Source organism: Dendrobates tinctorius, unplaced genomic scaffold (genome assembly GCF_039654945.1).
Source record: "Dendrobates tinctorius isolate UK_male_01 unplaced genomic scaffold, ASM3965494v1 ptg000016l, whole genome shotgun sequence".
NCBI lineage: Eukaryota > Metazoa > Chordata > Amphibia > Anura > Dendrobatidae > Dendrobates > Dendrobates tinctorius.
In genome coordinates, this window is record NW_027361684.1 from 90,589,882 (window position 1) to 90,613,283 (window position 23,402).

The 23,402-nt window shown below is 45.4% G+C and overlaps 1 protein-coding gene across 2 annotated transcripts in view; it reads left to right on the top strand.

The window, feature by feature from the left end:
* Window positions 1-20,640, top strand: part of LOC141080662 (amine oxidase [flavin-containing] A-like) — a 162,032-nt gene extending 141,392 nt beyond the window's left edge. Inside the window, exon 14 of one of the 2 annotated variants that reach the window (XM_073566052.1) lies at window positions 19,049-20,640. In XM_073566052.1, the coding sequence (XP_073422153.1) occupies window positions 19,049-19,204 (156 nt within the window). In that variant the 3' untranslated portion in view covers window positions 19,205-20,640. The remainder of the gene's footprint in view (window positions 1-19,048) is intronic. The other variant, XM_073566051.1, reaches the window with a different exon arrangement.
* The last annotated feature ends 2,762 nt before the right edge of the window (window positions 20,641-23,402 follow it).

Below are 23,402 nucleotides of genomic sequence, written 5' to 3' on the forward strand. Positions count from 1 at the left end.
TACCGACCCGAAGAATAAAACCGCTTTAGGCTACTTTCACACATCAGTTTTTTTATTCGGACTCCCATGACAGCACCACGAGAGAGGGGATCCGCCCTATAGGAACAGGAAACCTACAGATACAAAAGGGCGGCACCTCTCCCACGCATCAGTTGGTTTCCTGTTCCTGAGGGGACGGGATCCTACAGAAGAGTCGGATCCCAGGCCGGCCAGCCGATACCGGTAGCGAGGGGGCCTCCTACCTCGGCCTGGTGCGGATCTCCTGGAGGACGCCACGGTGGCCCAAGATGGGTGTCACGGCAGTGGCGTGTGCAGCAGGGAGCGGCGTCCGGAGGATGTCCGTCTCCGGAATTAGGCCGCCGCCGGTGAGTATATTCCCCCCGGGGGTTCCCGGCTCCGGCGGCGCAGGTACGACGGCAGCGCGGCTGCAGGGGGCTGCAACCAGGTGGCGCTGCTTCCAGGCCTCCCGGGCGTCCCGCGTGACTTCCGGTCTTTCCCGGGGTAGCGGTGACGTCAGGGGGCGGGCGGAGGATGCGCTTCCGGGTCAGCGAGCCACTGCGCATGCGCGAGGAATCCAAGATGGCGGCGCCCATCGGAAACACCGATAGCGTCGGCTTTCGGACCGGGTCCGGCGCCAGCTGGGGTAGGGAGCCCCGTTAAGGGGGGGAGGGGCGCGGCATGGATACTGCTGACCGGAGGAGGGGTATTTAGACAGGACCCTGGCAGGGTACCTTGCCTTGGCCACATTATTGCATGCAGCAGCGTACAGCAGCAGCAGTGGTAGTGGAGAGTGATCGAGAGCAGCAGCAGCGGCAGATGCAAGGCCGACAGCAGCGGCAAACATCACTGCCGCCCCTGGATGACCTTCGGCAGGTCAAACAGAAAAAGAAAGTGTCCCTTGACAGTAATGAGCGGCCGGGACGAAGTGACCAGTCCACTCGTAAGAGCTCCTCCAGGCAGACAGGAGCATCAACCGAAAGAAATCCCCCTCGTTCTCCGGTACTTGATTGTGGCACTGGTAAGTGATCTTCGTGAAAGTTCACTCAGTGACGGGACCCCCCCTTCTGTGTTTTTTTCTAGGGGAAAAAAGCTACAAGTAAAAATAAACATAGGGAATGCGCACTCTGTGCATGCCCATTACCGGACGCGTGCCTCAAAAGATTTTGCCCCCCCTGTATTCAGCAGACGGTGGCAGAAGAGTCGCCCGCGGTAGCGGCGAGTTTAAGGGACATTGTCAGGGCAGAAATGAGGGAAACCCTAAAGTCCTTGTCCCAGCCGGAAAGTCTAAGGGGCGAGGTCCCGGCGGAGTCCGATTCCTCGGTAGAGTGGAGAAAAAGCAGAGACTCCCAGGCTTCATCTCCCTCGTCCTCCTCAGGAGAAGAGGACTCGGGGCGATTTTGTCTGCCTCTTGACCGGGTAGACAAGCTGGTCAAAGCAGTCAGAGGGACAATGGAGGTAGAGGAGCCTAAGCCCCAATTGTCCATGCAGGATGTCATGTTCTGTGGGCTGGAACAGAGGAAGCGGAGAGTCTTTCCGTTAAATCAAAAGATACAGGATCTGCTCCACAGAGAGTGGAAAAAACCGGACAAAAGAGGGTCGCTACCACCAGCCCTCAAACGAAGATACCCCTTCGACGATCCGGCAGTGAATTCTTGGGACAGAGCCCCCAAATTAGACGCAGCCATTGCAAAGGCATCAAAAAAATCCTCGCTCCCCTTTGAGGACATGGGATGCCTTTAAGATCCCCTAGACAGGAAGGCTGATACTTTCCTGAAAAACACCTGGGAAATGGCGGCCGGGTCCTTAAGACCAGCAGTGGCTTCAACGTGCACGGCCAGGTCCATGATGGTCTGGTTGGACCAGTTGGAGTCACAACTAAAACAGGGTACATCAAGACAGACAATTCTTGGGGCCCTACCGACCATCCAGGAGGGAGCAGCCTTCCTAGCAGATGCCTCAGCGGATGCAGTGAGAATGGCCGCCAGAGCAGCAGGTCTCTCTAATGCAGCTCGCAGAGCCCTGTGGCTAAAGTGCTGGCAGGGAGACATCCAGTCCAGAGCAAAGCTCTGTGCGATTCCATGTGAGGGCGAATATTTGTTTGGAGCTGTCCTAGACGAGCTGCTTGAGAAGGCGGGGGACGACAAGAAAAAATTCCCAAACCTTTCGTCTGCGTCCTACCGTCGTCCATTTGGTAGAAGGAGATTTGGCCAGGGGAGAAGGCGCAACTCTTCGCCTGTTAGAGATCGGCCCAGATGGGAAGACAGAAGGAGACGAGGTACGGGCTATATGTTCACACGCTCGTCGAGAGATCAAAAGAGACCAAATCAATGACTAGCAATTCCCGTGGGGGGTAGACTGTCATCCTTCTTCCCGGCATGGTCACAGATTACGAATAGTGACTGGGTGCGCAAGGTAATATCCACCGGGCTTAGGTTGGAATTTACCCAGATCCCGCGGGACACCTTTAAACTAACCCCCTTAAGATCTTCTCATCTCGAACAAGCGGCTTTAGAAGCGGAAGTCTTGAGCCTATGCCAGAAAAATGTCCTGGTAGAGGTTCCAGAAGCTGAAAGAGGAAGAGGTTTTTACTCTCCCCTGTTTCTAATCCAGAAACCTGATAAGACGTTCAGAACGATTATAAACCTTCGTTCCCTTAACAAGTTTTTGATTAATCGTACATTTAAAATGGAGTCCATTAATACAACAATAAAAATATTGTTTAAAGGTTGTTTTATGGCGGTCATAGATTTGAAAGATGCGTACTATCATGTACCTATCCATACAGACTTCCAGCAGTTCCTGAGGGTGGCAGTTTCAGTAGAGGGCTCAGTGCGTCATTTTCAGTATAGAGCCCTTCCCTTTGGTCTCTCAGCAGCACCCAGGGTTTTTACAAAGATAGTGGCCGAAGTTATGGCTCATTTACGGGAGGTTGACGTCTTAATCATTCCATATCTAGACGATTTCTTGATTGTAGGAAAATCAGTGGGTCATTGTAAATCCCAGATAGAAAAAGCTAGATCCAGGTTAGAAAACCTTGGATGGATTTTAAACTACGAGAAATCCCGTCTCCAGCCCTTAAAAATACAGAGATTTTTAGGGTTATTACTAAATTCAGAGACTCAGCAGTGCCTGCTGCCACTAGATAAATTACAAAAGATACAGGAGCAGGTTCTTCGGGCAATTGATAATCCATCTATGACCCTCAGACAGGCCATGGTGTTTGAAAGGTCACTATTAAAAGATAGAGGGTTCTCCAAGAACTTAATTGACACCCTCTTAAAAAGCAGAAAATTAACTACCACTAATATCTATGCTAGGACCTGGAAACGCTTCCTGTCCACCTTTCACTTTGACATCAGAGACGGAATTCCCACAAAACATATTCTGGAATTTCTCCAGAAAGGTTTCGAATTGGGTCTCTCCACAAGTACGCTAAAAGTGCAAGTTTCAGCCTTAGGGGCCCTGTTTGCAGGTGATATTGCAAAAAATTATTGTGTAGCAAGGTTCATCAGAGCAGCGGCCAGATCGAGACCTATACACAAAGACAGATGCGTACCGTGGGACTTAAACTTAGTCCTTACAGCCATGACGGAAAGTCCGTTTGTACCTTTAGATTCTGCCTCACTAAAGGTTATATCTCTTAAGACAGCATTTCTGGTAGCGATAACATCCGCACATAGGGTGAGCGACATACAGGCACTTTCCAGATTGCCCCCTTACACAGAGTTCCTACAAGATAGAGTAATCCTAAGGCCAGATCCAGCATACCTTCCCAAGGTAGCAACACAATTCCACAGGACACAGGAGATAGTTCTGCCTTCCTTCCTCCCTAATCCAACCAACCCTAAAGAGCAGAAACTTCAGGCGTTAGATATTAGGAGATGCTTACTGACATATTTAGCAGCCACGGATCCTTGGAAGAAGGAGAACGCATTATTCCTATCCTTCCAAGGTCCCAGGAAAGGATACAGAGTATCAAAACGCACGTTAGCAAGGTGGATTAGGGAGGCTATCTCTCTTGCCTACACAGCAGGTGGCGGCCCAGCTCCACAGAATCTGAGGGCGCATTCCACTCGGGCCATGGCATCATCCTGGGCGGAAAGATCTGGAGTATCAATTGATCAAATATGTAAGGCGGCCACCTGGTCATCTCCTTCCACCTTTTTTAACCACTATCGGTTAGACATGGGTGCCTCCTCAGACCTCACCTTCGGGCTAAGGGTGCTGCAGGCTGTAGTCCCTCCCTAAGTTAGTTTACATCTCTGTAATTCTCTCATGGTGCTGTCATGGGAGTCCGAATAAAGTATTAAGTTACGTACCGGTAACGGTATTTTTCGGAAGCCCATGACAGCACTCTTGTTCACATATAGGGGTGCACTCCTTTAGAAGATTGTTCATAAATTCACCTTATGTGGGAGATGGTATAAAATAATTCTGGTAAATAGGGTAGATAGGTTGTATATATTATATGTTGTGTACTAACCATGGTAGCCTCTCAAGCTCTGTAATCCAACTGATGCGTGGGAGAGGTGCCGCCCTTTTGTATCTGTAGGTTTCCTGTTCCTATAGGGCAGATCCCCTCTCTCGTGGTGCTGTCATGGGCTTCCGAAAAATACCGTTACCGGTACGTAACTTAATACTTTGCCGTCAGGCAGGATCCGGCTATTTTTAGAAAAAACGGATCCGGCATAAATTTTGGAGAACTGTAGAAACGGATCCGTTTTTCTGCCGGATCCATCTAGCAGGTTATATCTGTTTCCTGGGGGCTGGCCAATTGGATCTGAGCATGCACAGACTTAAAAAAAACGGATCCGGTGGCTGGATCCGTCTTTTTCTGGATCCGGCGCATTCCGGCACCCATAGACTTTCATTGTGGCAAAAAGCTGGAAGCGTCGGATCCAGCGCGTCCGGCTTTTTCGCCGGAGACAAAAAACGTTACAGTAGCCGTTTTTTCCAGACGCCGGAATGAGACAAGTAGCCGGATCCGGCAAAAAACGGATGAAACGCAATGCCATCCGGCGCTAATGCAAGTCAATGGGGAAAAACTGGATCCGGCATTGCATTTCACCGGATCCGGTTTTACAAAAAAAAGCCGGATCGCGCCTGACGGCGAAAAACTGATGTGTGAAAGAGGCCTTATCAATTTTACCGCACGCGGAACGGTGTAAACGCACCCCCCCCAAAGAAATTCATGAAACGCTGGTTTTTGTTCATTCTGCGTCCCAAAAATCGGAATAAAAAGGCGATCAAAAAATGTCACGTGCCCAAAAATGGTACCAATAAAAATGTCAACTCGTCCCGCAAAGAATAAGACCTCACATGACTCAGTGGGTCAAAATACGGAAAAATTATAGCTCTCAGTATGTGGTGATGCAAAAACTATTTTTACAATAAAAAGCGTCTTTTAGCGTGCGACAGCCGCCAAACACAAAAACCGCCATAAATAGTAAATCAAATCCACGTTATCACCCCCTTAGTTAGGGAAAAATAATAAAATTTAAAAAATGTATTTATTTCCATTTTCCCGTTAGGGTTAGGGCTAGGGTTAGAGCTAGGGTTAGGTCTCAGATTAGAGTTAGGGGTGTGTTGAGGTTAGGGTTGGAGTTATAATGGGGGGGGTTTCCACTGTTTGGGCACATCAGGTGCTCTCCAAATGCAACATGGCGTCTGATCTCAATTCCATCCAATTCTGCGTTGAAAAAGTCAAATGGTGCTCCTTCCCTTCCAAGCTCTGCCATGCGCCCAAACAGTGTTTTACCCCCACATATAGGGTATCAGCATACTCAGGACAAATTGCAAAACAACTTTTGGGGTCCAATTTCTCCTGTTACCCTTAGGAAAATAAAAAATTGGGGGCAAAAATATCATTTTTGTGGAAAAAAATTATTTTTTTATTTTCACGCCCAGGCGTTATAAACTTCTGTGAAGCACTTGGGGGTTCAAAGTGCTCACCACACATCTAGATAAGTTCCATGGGGGGTCTACTTTCCAAAATGGGGTCACTTGTGGGGAGTTTCAATAGTTTAGGTACATCAGGGGCTCTCCAAGCGCACATGACACCCGCAGACCAATCCATCAAAGTCTGCATTCCAAAACGTCACTACTTCCCTTCCGAGCCCCGACGTGTGCCCATACAGTAGTTTTCTCCCACATATGAGGTATCCGCTTACTCAGGACAAATTGGACAACAACTTTTGGGGTCTAATTTTTCCTGTTACCCTTGGGAAAATAAAAAAAAATGGGGACTAAAAGATGATGTTTGTTGAAAAAATACGATATTTTTATTTTCATGCCTGGTCGTTATAAACTTCTGTGAAGCACTGGGGGGTTCAAAGTGCTCACCACTAGAGTTGAGCGACTTTTGGTTTTTTAGGGTCGCGTTTCGTTTCGTGAAACCCGACTTTTCCAAAAGTCGGGTCGAGCAAGATCGTCCGATTATAGGGAAAAGTCGGGGTCGTCCCGAAACACGAAACCCAATGTAAGTCAATGGGGAATAAAAGTCGGCAGTGAGAGGAGGACAGGAAACACACCTACAGTGCCCATTTGAATGCCAAAAGCATCAATTCTTCTTACTTAAGCTTGTCAACCTTAATTAACTTCATAATACAAGTTACGCACTGAAAAATGGGGGTTATTTGGCTAAAGTTGTGGGGGGGGGAGGGCTGGCTGCAGGTTTTCATCTGCCCTGGGCGAAAGAGCGCCCCTTTAACACATACCACAACTCATCATGCTCCGATACGGCAGATAAATAGCGGTATAGTACAATGAAAAATACCTCACTTTTTACATCTCATGACGAGGCCCATCTATTTCTCCATACAGAATCATTGGTCCCATATAATGTTTGAAACAGTATATGATGAGCTCCACATAATGCTACAGTATATGTTGGTCCCCATGGATGAAGCTCCACTGTCTTATGGGCCCAAATAATGCTCCAAACATAATGGGCCCCATTTCTAATGCTCTAGTGTATAATGGGCCCTGTAAATGCTGCTCCAGTGTCTGATGTCCACCTTTGGAATGTTCCAGTGTATGGTGGGCCCCATCTATCATTCTCCAGAGTATAGTGCTCCCCAAAAATTGCTGTCCCAACATTGAAAACAATCAAATAAGTCTCCTCGCTAGGGAATCCCTGTACTTGTCTGGACAGGTGCTGTAGCTTGCTTAACAGCTCGCCAGCCGTTCTCACGCCCAGTATGGATTGCACGTGATTGCACAAAGGTTAGAAAGGGTACCGTATCCCTGGATAACATGTATGGATAGCGTACACATTCAAAATATATGTCTCAGGAGGCAGGCTCAGACGGTGTCAGGCCCAGTATGGATTGCACGTGATTGCACAAAGGTTAGAAAGGGTACCGTATCCCTGGATAACATGTATGGATAGCGTACACATTCAAAATATATGTCTCAGGAGGCAGGCTCAGACGGTGTCAGGCACAGTATGGATTGCACGTGATTGCACAAAGGTTAGAAAGGGTACCGTATCCCCGGATAACATGTATGGATAGCGTACACATTCAAAATATATGTCTCAGGAGGCAGGCTCAGACGGTGTCAGGCCCAGTATGGATTGCACGTGATTGCACAAAGGTTAGAAAGGGTACCGTATCCCCGGATAACATGTATGGATAGCGTACACATTCAAAATATATGTCTCAGGAGGCAGGCTCAGACGGTGTTAGGCCCAGTATGGATTGCACGTGATTGCACAAAGGTTAGAAAGGGTACCGTATCCCTGGATAACATGTATGGATAGCGTACACATTCAAAATATATGTCTCAGGAGGCAGGCTCAGACGGTGTCAGGCACAGTATGGATTGCACGTGATTGCACAAAGGTTAGAAAGGGTACCGTATCCCCGGATAACATGTATGGATAGCATACACATTCAAAATATATGTCTCAGGAGGCAGGCTCAGACGGTGTCAGGCACAGTATGGATTTGACGGCCCAGATTACACAGCGGAGGAGCAGGGAGAGGTAAAGATTGCAAATGCTGGGGCCCTGCCCAAGCAAGGGGGGCCCACTCGTGGGCGTCGGTACTGGCACTGGGCCCCTCATAGTACAGCGGTGTGTCTGTCGGCGGGTGTGCACCACCACCGTCAGAGACACTTGATTGCACTATGAGGGACCCTGTGCCAGTGCCCGCGCCCAAGAGTCGGCCTACCCACCTGTCCAGGGCAACGGCACTCGCACGATGTCGTGCGGTAGGTGGTGACCCCGGCCATGGGGGGGGGAGGCAGCACAGTTAGGGAGTTTTAGAAAGTGGCATATGTTGATGTTGGACATTCAGCTGATGCAAAAGGCGAAATAGGTGAAGTACCAGGAAGAGGTGGACCAAAGCAAGCCATTTTTCTGTCACCCTATGTGTCATCAGGGGAAGGTGGGACAAAATTCTTGGAAACCCATGCGTGGTTCATTTTAATGAAGGTTAGATCATTCACATTTTGGGTTGACAGACGGGTCCTTTTTTCTGTCAGGATTGATCCAGCTGCACTGAAGACTCTTTCCGATAGCACACTTGCAGCTGGGCAAGCGAGCTCCTGTAAGGCATATTGGGCCAATTCAGGCCAGGTGTCCAGTTTAGCGGCCCAAAAGTCAAAGGGGAATGACCTGTGTGGGAGAACATCGATATGGGAGGAAAAGTAGTTTGTAACCATAGTTGACAACTGCTGTCTCCTGTCACTTTCCATCGATGCAGTATTACCAGTTGTGTGAGCGGTATTTGAAAAATCAGTCCACAACATTGTCATGAAACCCCTGTCTCCAACGCCAATTCTGCTGTGTGCACCATGAACACCTCTGCCAAGCTGCCCCCGGCCCGTACGGCTCGTGTGAGAACCATCACCGCTGCTGTGTGCTGGGAATGCCTCAAGCAGCCGATTTACCAGAGTTGCTTGTTTATTAGCCAATATTAGGTCAAGGTTCTCCTGTGGCATGATGTTTTGTAATTTGCCTTTATAGCGTGGATCCAGGATGCTGGCCAACCAGTAGTCGTCATCGTTCATCATTTTGGCAATGCGGGGGTCCCTTTTTAGGATCCGCAAGGCATAATCTGACATGTGGGCCAATGTTCCCGGTGTCAATGATGCACTGCGAGTGCTGGGTGGAGGAGCACTTTCTGGCAAATCCACATCCCTCCAGTCACGCACAAACCCTGTACCAGACCTTGCCACGCCAACATTTTCACTTGCCCCACGAGATGCATCCTCCTCCCCTAAGTAATCATCCCCATCATCCTCCTCTTCTTCCTCCACCTCGTCCAGGAGAGGTCCCTGAGCAGACAATGGCTGAATGTCATCAAGGATTCCCTCCTCCTCTTCCTCCTCATCAACATTGGCTGCAGACGCCTGCTCCTTAAGGTGCGTCAAAGTTTGCATGAGCAGACGCATAAGTGGGATGCTCATGCTTAGGATGGCGTCGTCTGTGCTTACCAGCCGTGTGCATTCCTCAAAACACTGAAGGACTTTACAAAGGTCTTTCAGCTTCGACCACTGCACGCCTGTCAACTCCATGTCTGCTCTCAAAGTGCCTGGCCGTGTATCCTCCCACAAATGCATTATGGCCTGCCTCTGCTCGCACAGCCGCTCCACCATGTGCAGGGTGGAGTTCCACCTTGTTGCAATGTCGATAATGAGGCGGTGGTTGGGAAGGTGGAGCAATCGCTGCAGCTTCTGCATACGAACGGAGTGTACAGGCGACCGGCGGATGTGCGCGCACAGTCTTCGCACCTTCTGGAGCAGGGCTGTTAACTCCGGATAATTTTTGAGGAAGCACTGCACCACCAGGTTCAAGGTGTGAGCCAAGCAAGGTATGTGGCTGAGTTTTGAAAGGGCTATGGCTGCCACAAAATTACGGCCGTTATCACTAACTACCTTGCCTGCCTCAAGATGTACACTGCCCAGCCATGACTCAGTTTGTCGCTTCAAGTACTCAGCCAGCACCTCGGCGGTGTGTCTGTCACCCAAACACATCATCTGCAACACAGCCTGCTGACGCTTTCCACTAGCTGCTCGATAGGGGGACATATCGTGTGCAACAGTGGCAGCTGCAGATGGAGTGCTCGTACGACTGCGCTCTGTGGACGAGCTTTCTCTTCTGGAGGAGGAGGAGGAGGAGGAGGAGGGTCGAACGCCTACAGCCAACTGTTTCCTATACCGTGGGCTAGGCAGCACTGTCCCACCACCGCTGTCCCCTGTGGACCCTGCATCCACCACATTAACCCAGTGCGCAGTGATGGACACGTAACGGCCCTGGCCATGCTGACTGGACCATGCATCAGTTGTGAGGTGCACCTTTCCGCTCACTGACTGCTTGAGTGCATGGACAATGCGGTCTTTCACATGATGGTGGAGGGCTGGGATGGCTTTGCGAGAGAAGAAGTGGCGACTGGGTAGGTCATAGCGTGGTACTGCATAGGCCATGAGTTTGCGGAAAGCTGTGCTTTCCTCCAACCGAAAGGGCATCATCTCAAACGAGATTAGTTTGGCAATGTGGGCGTTCAAACCCAGTGTACGCGGATGAGAGACTGAGTACTTTCTTGACCTACTCATAGTGTCTGGGAGGGTGAGCTGGACTTGAGAGCTGCATATGGTGGAAGTAGCGGTGGACAGGGCGGACTGAGAGAGGGTTGATGATGGTGATGGAGTTGGTGTTCTTTCTGATGGCCTAGAATCAGTCTTTCGTTGATATAACAGTGGGATTCCCTGACTGCTGTGGTCTTGCAACGACACCTCAACATTTGCTGCTGTGCTAACCGGTGGGCTTACAGTGGGGGAAACAATGTAGCGTTGCTGACTACCTTCGTTGTGATCAGTTGCACATGTGGCACTTGAGGTTTGGTGTTGTGTCCACGCTTGCAAGTGCATGCTGGTTAAATGTCTAAGCATGCAACTGGTATTCAAATTTTTCAGATTTTTCCCTCGGCTAAAGGTCTTTGCGCACTTCTTACAGATAACCTTGGCCTGATCATGAGGATTTTGTTCAAAAAAGTGCCACACTGCACTCTTCCTACTTTGGCAGACATTTTGCGGCCTAGCACGCTGTGATCTTTTGACCCTCTGGACAAGCTGTCCAGCAACTCTTTTGATGTTTGGAACCTGTCTTTGGAGTGCTCCGGGCCTGCCAGATAACAGCTGTTGCGATGTCAATGTCTGCTGTGGATGCTCCTCATCTGAGCTATTGGAAGCAGCACCCTCTTCCCCCAATGGATGCCAATCTGGGTCAACAACTGGGTCATCCATCACCTCCTCTTCTATGTCATGTGCACCTTTCTCTGTGTCACCGTGTATGGTGGTATAGTGTGCGGGAAGGGGCACCTGAGTCTCATCAGGGTCAAAATCTGGCTCTGTACACTGCGAGGACAATGTAGTGCTCTGAGTGAATGTACCAGCAGAATCATCCATCAGCGGCTGTGCTTCAGTGCACTCCATGTCAGATTCATCTTGGCCTGGGTAATTCACCATTTCACTTGATAATCCAGGCATGGTATGTGAAAACAGCTCCATGGAGTAATCAGTAGTATGGCCTGCGTCATCCTTCAATCTTGGTTGGGATGAAGGACACAAGGAAAGGTGTCGTTCATGAACATGAGCCTCCAATGACGACTCAGTGCTTTTACTTTTTACAACTGAAGAAGAGGAGGCGATAGAGCTGGAGGCTGAGTCAGCAATGTAAGACAAAACTTTTTCCTGATGCTCTGCCTTTAAAAGCGGTTTGCCAACTCCTAGAAAACTAAGCGTTCGAGGCCTTATGTAGCCAGACGATGACGCAGGGTCAGCACCTCCTGCATTCGGTCCTATTTTGCTCTTGCCACTACCATCAGATCCACCACCAACACCATCATTACCAGCTGCCAACCCCCGCCCAATTCCACGGCCTCTTCCACCAGCCTTCCTCATTTTTGGTAGAAATGTAGACAAAATCCAACAAACTATATAGTAATGTAAAACAAGGTACAAGGTGTCTATAGGACAGGGGAGATTTAGAATTTCTGCACACACTTGTGGACAGTGGACACTTTTGGATTGTGTGAGGCCCACTGATATCTGAGCGCTATGTGACAGGCTCGATGGCACAGCTGCCTGTGACCAAAGTGACGAGAGGATAATGGAGATTTTGAATCTCTGCGCACACTTTTGCACACTGGACACTTGTGGATTGTGTGAGGCCCACTGATATCTGAGCGCTATGTGACACGCTCGATGGCACAGCTGCCTGTGACCAAAGTGACGAGAGAATAATGGAGATTTTGAATCTCTGCGCACACTTTTGGACACTGGACACTTGTGGATTGTGTGAGGCCCACTGATATCTGAGCGCTATGTGACACGCTCGATGGCACAGCTGCCTGTGACCAAAGTGACGAGAGGATAATGGAGATTTTGAATCTCTGCGCACACTTTTGGACACTGGACACTTGTGGATTGTGTGAGGCCCACTGATATCTGAGCGCTATGTGACAGGCTCGATGGCACAGCTGTGACAAAAGTGACTAGAGGATAAGGGAGATTGGATTGCTTTTAAAAAAGCAGTTTGCGGAGCAGTGGGTAAACAGCAATGCCAGCGTGTCAGGAAGCCTTAAAAGGCAGCCCAACAACCAACACCACTGATACACCACATAGCCTCCCCTTGCACTGCACACACAGTGACTTGTGTGTTGTGCAGGCCAAATCGCTAGCATCAGAAGCAGTTTTTTTGTCTTCTTCCCTGCCTAACGCTCTCCCTACAGAATCAGCAGCAACCTCTCCCTATACTAAGATCGGCAGAAGTAAGATGGCGGTCGGCGTGCACGCCCTCTTATACCCCCTGTGACGCCCACCAAAGCAAGCCAATCACTTGCATGCCCTTCTGAAAGATGGTGGTGACCCGTGCCTAGGTCATCACGTTGCCCACAGTGTCCGTGGATCCTGATTGGCTGAAAAAGAGCGCAAAACAAACTTTTGAAACGCGACTTTGGCGCGTAAGTCGCCGACCTCGTGGCCGACCTCATCCTAGGGTCGGGTTTCGTTTCATGAAACCCGACTTTGCCAAAAGTCGGCGACTTTTGAATTTTTTTGACCCGTTTCGCTCAACTCTACTCACCACACATCTAGATAAGTTCCTTAGGGGGTCTAGTTTCCAAAATGGGGTCACTTGTGGGGGGTTTCCACTGTTTAGGTACATCAGGGGCTCTCCAAAAGCAACATGACACCTGCAGACCATTCCATCAAAGTCTGCATTCCAAAACGTCACTACTTCCCTTCCGAGCCCCGACGTGTGCCCATACAGTAGTTTTCTCCCACATATGAGGTATCAGCGTACTCAGGACAAATTGGACAACAACCTTTGGGGTCCAATTTCTCCTTGTACCCTTGGGAAAATGAAAAAATTGGTGACTAAAAGATCATGTTTGTGGAAAAAATACGATTTTTTTTTTATTTTCACGCCCGGGCGTTATAAACTTCTGTGAAGCACTGGGGGGTTCAAAGTGCTCACCACACATCTAGATAAGTTCCTTGGGGGGTCTAGTTTCCAAAATGGTGTCATTTGTGGGGGGTTTCCACTGTTTTGGTACATCAGGGGTTTTCCAATCGCGACATGGTGTCCGATCTCAATTCCAGCCAAAAACATCAAATGGCGCTGCTACCCTTCCGAGCTCTGCCATGCGCCTAAATAGTGGTTTACCCCCACATGTGGGGTATCAGCACACTCAGGACAAATTGTACAATATCTTTTAAGGTCCTGTTACCCTTGGAAAATTAAGAATTGAGGGTGAAAAGATCATTTTTGTGGAAAAAATATGATTTTTTAATTGTACCGCTGTACGTTATAAACTTCTGTGAAGCCCTTGTGGGTTCAAAGTTCTCACCACATATCTAGATAAGTTCCTTGGGGGGTCTAGTTTCCAAAATGGGGTCGCTTGGGGAGGTTTCCACTGTTTAGGTACCTCAGGGGCTCTCCAAACACGACATGGCATCCGATCTGAATTGCAGCCAATTTTGCATTGAAAAAGTCAAACGGCGCTGAGGTCTGCCATTCGCCGAAACAGTGGTTCCCCCCCACATATCAGGTATCAGCGTACTCAGGACAAATTGCACAATAACTTTTGCAGTCCAATTTCTCCTGTTACTAGAGTTGAGCGACTTTGGTCGGATCGGGTTTCGTGAAACCCGAATGAAACAAAATAAGTTTCAGATGAAACTCGTCCGACTAGAGCAAAAAAAAGTCGGAGTTTCGTCCGACTTTTATTTCCCATTGACTTGCATTGGGGTCGGGTTTCGGACGAAACTCCGACTTTGTTTTGCTCTAGTCGGACGAGTTTCATCTGAAACTTAATTTGTTTCATTCGGGTTTCACGAAACCCGATCCGACCAAAGTCGCTCAACTCTAGCTGTTACCCTTGGTAAAATAAAAAAAATTGAACCTGAGATATTTTTTGAGTGAAAAAAAGTTAAATGTTCATTTTTTTTTAAATATTCAAAAAATTCCTGTGATGAACCTAAAGGGTTAATAAACTTCTTGAATGTGGTTTTGAGCACCTTAAGGGGTGCAGTTTTTAGAATGGTGTCACTTTTGGGTATTTTCTATCATATAGACCCCTCAAAGTGGCTTCAAATATGATGTGGTCCGTAAAAATAAAATGGTGTTGCAAAAATGAGAAATCGCTGGTCAATTTTTAACCCTTATTTTGCATTGAAAAAGTCAAACGGCGCTCCTTCCATTTTGAGCTCTGCCATGCGCCGAAACAGTCGTTCCCCCTCACATATCAGGCATCAGCGTACTCAGGACATATTGCACAATAACTTTTGCAGTCCAATTTCTCCTGTTACCCTTGGTAAAATAAAAAAAATTGAACCTGAGATATTTTTTTTGTGAAAAAAAGTTAGATGTTCATTTTTTTTTAAATATTCAAAAAAATTCCTGTGACGCACCTAAAGGGTTAATAAACTTCTTGAATGTGGTTTTGAGCACCTTGAGGGGTGCAGTTTTTAGAATGGTGTCACTTTTGGGTATTTTCTATCATATAGACCCCTCAAAGTGACCCCAAATGTGATGTGGTCCTAAAAATAAAATGGTGTTGTAAAAATGAGAAATCGCTGGTCAACTTTTAACCCTTATAACTTCCTAACAAAAAAAAATTTTGGTTCCAAAATTGTGCTGATGTAAAGTAAACATATGTGAAATGTTACTTATCAAGTTTTTTTGTGTGCCGTATCTCTGTGATTTAAGGGCATAAAAATTCAAAGTTGGAAAGTTGCGAAAGTTTCAAAATTTTCGCCAAATTTCCGCTTTTTTCACAAATAAACGCAAGTTATTTGAATGAAATTTTACCACTAACATGAAGTACAATATGTCACGAGAATACAATGTCAGAATCACCGGGATGCATGGAAGCGTTTCAGAGTTATTACCTCATAAAGGGACAGTGGTCAGAATTGTAAAAATTGGCCTGGTCATTAACGTGCAAACCACCCTTGGGGCTTAAGGGGTTAAAAAACAAAACCTCCACAGTGTCACATACTTGTTAAAGCAGCTTAAACTCATTGTTTGATAAATATAGCACTTGCCACATACAAGGTTTGGGAACTCTTTTACACTAGTTTTAAAGGGTTCCACCTTTGCCTTTAATGGCTGAAACAGGAATAACTAGATCTTTACGAGCAGAGCTGAGGTTAAAAAGACAGCTCAGCCCGGCTATGCCATACTGTTTGCATAAGGACAGATGCAGATGACTGAGTATTCTCTCATCTGACAGAATGGGGTCGATTATGCACATCACACTCTAATCACAGTTTGCTCATAGTGTGATCCGATTCTCTCTGATGAGGAGAAGATGGAGAAAAAAATGTCTCCATTCTCTCAGTTCGTGTAAATTGGACTGCATTCAGATGTCATCCAAGTGCAGTCTGATGGTTTCCACAGACTTATTGACTTGCATGGCTGAGTTTGATCCGGATATCGGATCAAACTTGTGCATGAAGTGGCAAATCTGACATGTGCAGGGCTCCATAGAATAAAACATTGGTCTGAGTTAGATCTGATGCTTTGCCAAATCACACTCAAACCAAAACTACGCCCCTCTGCACCTGCCCTAACTTTAATGGACATTAACGAACTTTAGCAAATCATGAGTTATGCCCACAGCATATCTCGCAGTTTCAGTGACTCCCATTCAGTTGTATATAAGTTATGCAAACAGCATAATGATTCTGTGCTTAACTATTTTCAAAATCTGGTGAAGAACTTCTAGAAACAATTATTCCAATCTTGTCTCATAAAAGGCAGATGTGGGAATAACCATGCATAGTGACCTGTCATGTTGAAAATGGTAGCTGATCTGCAGCAATATGTTTTAGGAGGAGCTGATCAGATTGATATAAATTTATGTGGGAGCATTTTCAGATAACTTGTATTTTATTAATTAAAATCCCTAGAATTTGCATGTATATGAGTCTGGTGGGCAGCCCTATATAGTGTTTGACAGTCTTCCCTGTACAAGCAAAGCTAGTGTCACGATTCATCCTTGGATCCGTGGCAGATCTGGATTCTCACATATAAACTTTTTTCCTTTCAGGCCATCGGGGGCTAATGTTAGTTTTTCCCCCAGGTGGTCGCTGGTGTAACTACATGTCTGTTGAATTTGCTTATGCAGGTGGTGACCACTCCCACCTGCCTTCAAACGGTCACCTGATGCTTCAGCTGACCTTCTATGTTAGAGGTCATTCTGCAGCGACCACGCTGAGGAGAAGGAGCTTGCTGGGAGCGGTGGTGCCTCAGCTGTTCATGGGGTATCTAGTGTCGTGATCCTGCTGTGCAGTGCTTTACAGCAGAAAGCTAAGTGTTTGTCTTTACCTTGTTTGTCATACCTACCTTGTGTTGTATTCATGCAGTGGTGGGACCAGTGTCCGCACTTGCCAATTCCCTACTTAGGGATAGGTGCAGGGCAAGCGAGGGCTGAGGTAATGGTTTGAAAGAAGCCGTATAGGGACGTCAGGAAGACCAGGGCACATCCTAAGAGTGCAGGAGATGTCCATTCCCCCGTTACCTATCGCAAGGCCCACCGTTGTAGTTGTGTCCCCGGTGTTCCCTTGTTTGTTGTGTTGTTGGTGACCGACCTACTGGTGGGTCGTTTCATACCGGGTAAGTCACTCTTTGTGACAAATGGCCTTCTCTAAATAGGACCGCCCACCGGACTCCAATCTATACAGATACATGTGATTTCAATGATGAATAAAACAAGTTATACCTTTTGTAACAAACCTATATAGAATTCTGCTCAGCTTCGACTTATCTATACCATGCAGTCCACAGATCAGATTGCATATATGTTTCTGGTTACTCATTTACCTTTGTAAAGCTGGCTTTTGGTTACAATTTTGGTTAACAATTCCATTACTTCCTATCAATAAAAATGTATTTTGTCAGGACACTTATCCTAAATTTTCTTTCACTCAATAGTAATAAATACTAGATAAAAGACAGTACAAATAAAAACATGAAAGGTAGTGCATTTTCATAATATTTTACTATGTTTTTATGAGAGAAAAATGTATATTATGTAAAATATTTTGTTCTTTACAATCACTGTTATTACAAATTATCATATGATGGGAAATTCCGTATGCACGGTTTAGTTGCCAAATAAATCAAACGAACAGTTGCATTATAAATAAATCTGAAGCAGCTCTAATTAGTAAATTACACTGACTTTGTTTAAGAAGATAATTAGTATAGTACATTAAAATGGCCACCATCTTCTTACACTGATGTAAATCCATTCTAGAATGTTAATAGGACAGGTAACTGTGAGCATGTCGAATAGAAAGCTCTGCCTTTTCCCTTCATGTGTAGGAAGATGTGTTTCCAGTGGATATTCTCATCTAAGGCTACTTTCAGACTTGCGTTATGAGGCGCAGCGCCGTCGCTAATTTTTGCCCCCCGGCCGCGCCTCCTCCGGTCAGCTCCTCCTATGGGCGCATGACGCTGCATGTGACTGGCATACCCTATATTTAGCGATGGGTACGCTGGCCGTGCGCTGGTGTGTTTTTGCCGGCGCATGCGCCCTTTTTGCTCTGCGCCGACGTGTGCCACACACACCGTGTTGCATTTTTGTGCGCTCGGCGCAGCGGAAAAAGGCGCATGCGCCGGCAAAAACATGCCAGCGCACGGCCAGTGTACCCAACGCTAAATATAGGGTACGTCGGTCGCATGCAGCGTCATGCGCCCATAGGAGGAGCTGACCGGAGGAGGTGTGGATGGGGGCGGAGCTTAGCGGCGGCCCTGCGCTGCGCCTCGTAACGTAAGTCTGAAAGTAGCCTAACACTGGAGATACCAAAAGTGATGTGGTAAGAAGAGGCCGCTCACACTGCAGTCCACCTTGTTTGTCTGATCTAATACTGAAGAGACCAGGGGTGCAGAGTTAAGAAGAAGCTGCTCACACTACTCTCCACCCTGTATTTTTAAACTAAGACTGAAGACACCAGGAGTGTTGTAGTAAAGAGAGAATGCTCACACTACTGTCCATGCTGTCTATCTGATCTAGTACTAAAGTTACCACAAGTGCAGAGATAAGAAGAGGCTGCTCACACTGCTGTCCACCCTGTCTTCCTGAATGTCGAGTTGCGAATTGGAGACCGCTGAACAGTATGTACAGGTAGAATAGAGTTGTCTACTGCACATGCTCATAGGCACCTGTTTTTTTTGGTATAGCAAGATAGAGGTCATTTTAATGTACTATAGTGATTTACCTTCTTAGACGAAATAAGTGTTATTTGCTAATTAAAGATAGTTATATTATTTTTATAATATTTTATGTATTCTATTCCTTTAAACTTTAAAATTGAGTTGGATTCTGTTTTTTCCATATTTTTTTTTCGTTGTAAAAAAAGTTGACTGCAATAGGGTATGGAACTTTTTTCAAAGGTAAACTTTTCTAATGCTGAAAAAAGCATCATAATATAAAAAGTGGTGTTGTGAACCTAGCTTCATGTGAAAAGCAATAATATTTTATGAAGATCTATTGTTGCCTTTTCATCTAACATTATGATCCTTTCCTTTTAGGATGTTCCTGCTCTTCCGCTTAATAGATCATTCCTGGAAAGAAATCTGCCATCACCTCAAGGATTAGTTAGGTTCATTGGTTGCTCTGTGTTCCTTGCTTCAGCAGCTGCTGTTGGGCTCTTTGCATACAAGAAAGGGCTTATCCCTCGTGGTTAATCAGTTCATAACACCACTCTCGTTTACCCACATGATGACAATCTGCTCGTAATGTGTCATTGGGTATTCTGATTATCCATATTGTCTTCATGTTAACTAACCAAAAGCCACACGACACCTCAATCTGAGAATTGATTAATATTGAGTGTAAAACTGATATTGTTGGAAAATATAATAGGTAATATTCGTAACATTTTTTAATCTTCATTCTGTAACCATGATACTTTCACACATTGCCTCAGGTTAATATACTAATATCAGAAACACTATACACTATGCAGATTGATAAATAAGCTCAGGATTGACAAGGGAATTGTATTCTGCACATAAATATTCAGTTTCTGACCCTCCAAACAAGCTCGTAGGAATATTATAAAAAAGGAGTCTTTGTACTAGTAATGTTCTGGCACATTCAATATCATAGTCTTTCAGTGTAGCATGGTTTATCAGCCTGAGGACTGTGATGAGTAAGGATTTTATTAAAGGATCTCAATAGTGAAGAGCAAGGATTTTATTAAGGCCCTCGTCAGGTAAAACTGATACAATTTACAGTATTTTACAATTATACGTTATTGTTGGTATGGCACTCTGATTCTCTGAGGTCCTTTGAGTTACTTTCCCCACTTCCTTAGGTTACTCTAATGAAGTATATTAATTGCTATTACCTTGTGCCCCCATTATTGGACAAGTGCTTCTACACTTCTATCATATTCCCTAACTATCCGGATTTTACCATCGCTAATTTGAAACTAAAAGAGATCTCACCCATGAACCCTCGTTTTGTCTGAGAAACTTCTCAGCAAACTATCGACCATCTATGGAGGCTCTTTTTCTTTTTCTTTTTTTTTTATTCAGTACAGCGTAATAGTAAAGCAAAAGACATCATTAGTCCGTGTTAACCCATATATGGATCTCAAGGCCCGGACTGAACGCAGGTCTCGCTACCTGAATTTATAGCCTTATAGACCCATAGGTTTAAAAAGTTTATCTTCTCCTCTAATATTGATGGTATATCCGTGGGATAGGCCATCAGTGTCTCACCGATCAGCTGTTCTCGGTGCTGGCGGTGGCCGGAACTTCTCAGTTATGGAGCTGCACAGTGCAGCTCCATCTACTGTATTGTGGCTGCATATTGCACATCAGCCCTCTATTCAAATCAATAGGGGGCTGATGTTCGGTGCCTTGCCGCAGCTACTATACACAGCTGACACCGAGAACAGCTGATCGTCGAGGGTGCCGGGTGTTGCACCCCCACCGATCAGACAATGATGAGCTATCCTAAGGATAGGCAATCAATATTTAGGTAGTGGGCAACCTCTTTAAGTTTTTGTCGGAAGACTCACCCCCAGACCGGGCATTGGGATCTGTATACTTAAAATATCAGTAGATAGATAGTTCAGCTCAACGACAAAGTGAGATAAAATTCTTGATTCACACAGATTCCAATAGAGGATAAAATATCAGCAAGTATGAAGCAGAAGGTTGCGTTATCTATGCATTTCAGGTGACGCAGCACCCTTAGTCATCATGACTAAGGGTGCTGCGTCACCTAAAACACGTAGATAACGCAACCTTCTGCTTCATACTTGCTGATATTTTATCCTCTATTGGAATCTGTGTGAATAAAGAATTTTATCTCACTTTGTCGTTGAGCTAGACTATCTAGCTACTGGAATTGTTACGCCAAGACATGGCGGTTCCGTGCTCTGACTCCTGGGATGTCTTTAAGCGGTGAGCTGGACTGTTTTTTCATTTAACATACTTGAAATAGCTTTTTCTTTTTTTAAGAGATTCTGACCTATTGTAGTTATAAGTAAAATATACTCTCAACCAGGAAGGAAAAGTTGTGGAATTATAAAAAACACAGGAGATAGATATATATATATTGAAAAGTAAAGAATGAGAGACATGCAGAAATAAATGCACCTTGGTATGCTATTGGTGGGATATTCTTCCATGTTGAGTGCATCTGTGTGCCCAAATCATCAATATCTGCTGCTGGCATATTTAGGCCATGCATACTGCTCACAGTAGCATGAACAAAATGCAGCTTGGCGTTTTTGTGTTCAAAAACATCTCTGGAGCAAAGGCCAAATAGTTCCAAGACCAAATCAATGTAACACAGAACTGTTAATATACCTGGAATGAAGACTAGAGGGGTTCTGCTTCCATACATTGTGCCACCCCCATACCATAATTCCGGGAGTAAAGGCCCCTTTACATTTAGCGATGCACCAGCGATCCGACCCGGTCAGGATCGCTGGTGCATCGCTAAATGATTGCTAGTGAGCTGTCACACAGGCAGACCTCACAGCGATGCAGCAGCGACGCAGCGCACGATACTCACCTTTCACACACAGCGATCCTGATGTCCTCCCGCCCGCCTCCACTCGTCGCTCGGCGGCGCCAGCAGGAAGCGCCCGACGAGAAATGGAGCCAGACATTCTCGCGCGATCAGCGATGGACAGCGGGGGAGCCGGTCGGAGGTAAGTATCACATAGCGATATCGCTATAACGTCACAAAATCGGTGACGTTATAGCGATATCGCTATGTGTAAAACCCCTTTTAGAATGGTGTGTTATTTCCTCATGAATACCTCTTAACCTTAAGTCACTGCTCTCAAAGGTTATCAGGGTGCAAAACAAGACAGTAGATGCTGGCATGGATGCTTATCATCTTGACATTGAGACACGTTTTTGTCTTGTGTACAGTGATAGTCAAAGATTAGTATCGAGAAAATGTGGGCAGGCTTTCACAAGAGAATGTTTCTGTCACACCAGTCCTACTCCTATGATTATGGTGTAGGATTCCATAATGTCCAGTAGCCGTACCCCTCCAGTCTTCATTCCAGGTATACTAACATCTCACTGTTAAATTGATTTGGCTGTTGAACCAGTGGTACGGCCATTTCTCCAAAATGTCCCTGGAGCCGTTTTTTTAACATGACAAAGCTAGGAGGCATGTTGCTTGTGCTACTGTGAGCAGCCTGTGTGGCATAAATGTACTGCCATGGCCTGCATTGGCCCCAAACTGATTTCCCATTGAACTCATCTGGGACATAATTGATCGGAAATTGCAAAATGAGCTACCAAAAGCGGATCTTGATAATCTGCGTGCCCCAGTGTCTAGATAGAAAACATTTCTTAGACAACTTGGATAACTTCATGGATAGCATTACAAGGCCAAGGCATATAAGTGCATGTATTTCTGTGCATGGCATTCATACTTGTACTGATACTAAAGAAATCGAGATGTTATGAAAATTTTGTTTTCATTTTATCATTATTTCTGGATCACTAATATTTTTTCGATTCTGTTATTTTCATGATTTCACTACTTTTTCTTGTAAATTCAATTTTGATGAATGTATTTCTAAAATGTAATTTAAAATTCACCAATTTGAGTGCATAATTAACTCATTTGTTTTTTTTTTAATTATGTATTTACATTTCTCAGGCTATTAATGAGTTTAATAAGTTAAAAAAATCATACATACAGTGCAGTGCTATTTTACCACTTATGATTAATTCACATAATACAGTGGCATAGAAATATTCTATAAGAATTTGGTGTGAGGTTCCTTTTTATGTTATTACTAGTTCTTCAATAATTTCTACAATATTATAATGTCTGAACTATTTGTTTTTTATGAGTTTGAAATAAGTTTTTCTTGCTTTCTTGCCATTTCATATAGATCATACAGAACAAATCTGAAATTTACTTGAAAATATCTCAAGATTTCTCTAATAGTTGCTGCGTTTATGCGTGTGTTTAATAAATATTTTAAATATAATAGAGATATAATGTTTGATAATCAATATAAACTTCACAGTATTATGATTATCTTTTAAAGAACAAATTAATTACAATAAAACGGTATGTTATAAAGTTAATTAATGAAGTCATGCCTCTTTTCTTTTTAGTCATGTCTGTTTGATTTGGTTAAAGGCCTCAGACATTAAATTGCCTTTTGGATTGCAGGCATATTATCTGTATTACTTGTCATTTCCTACAATTTGTGCTCTATAGTGATTATATCATTTTTGTTTTTTTATTTGTTATTTCGCCCTAAAGTCCTGGCCAAAAGTTTTGAAACAGAGCACTGCCAACCCTGTAGGACTGCCACCAGTTCCTCGTTAGATATAAACCCAGTCCTTTAATGGGATTATATCGGTAGCCCTGGTAGCATGGATAGTT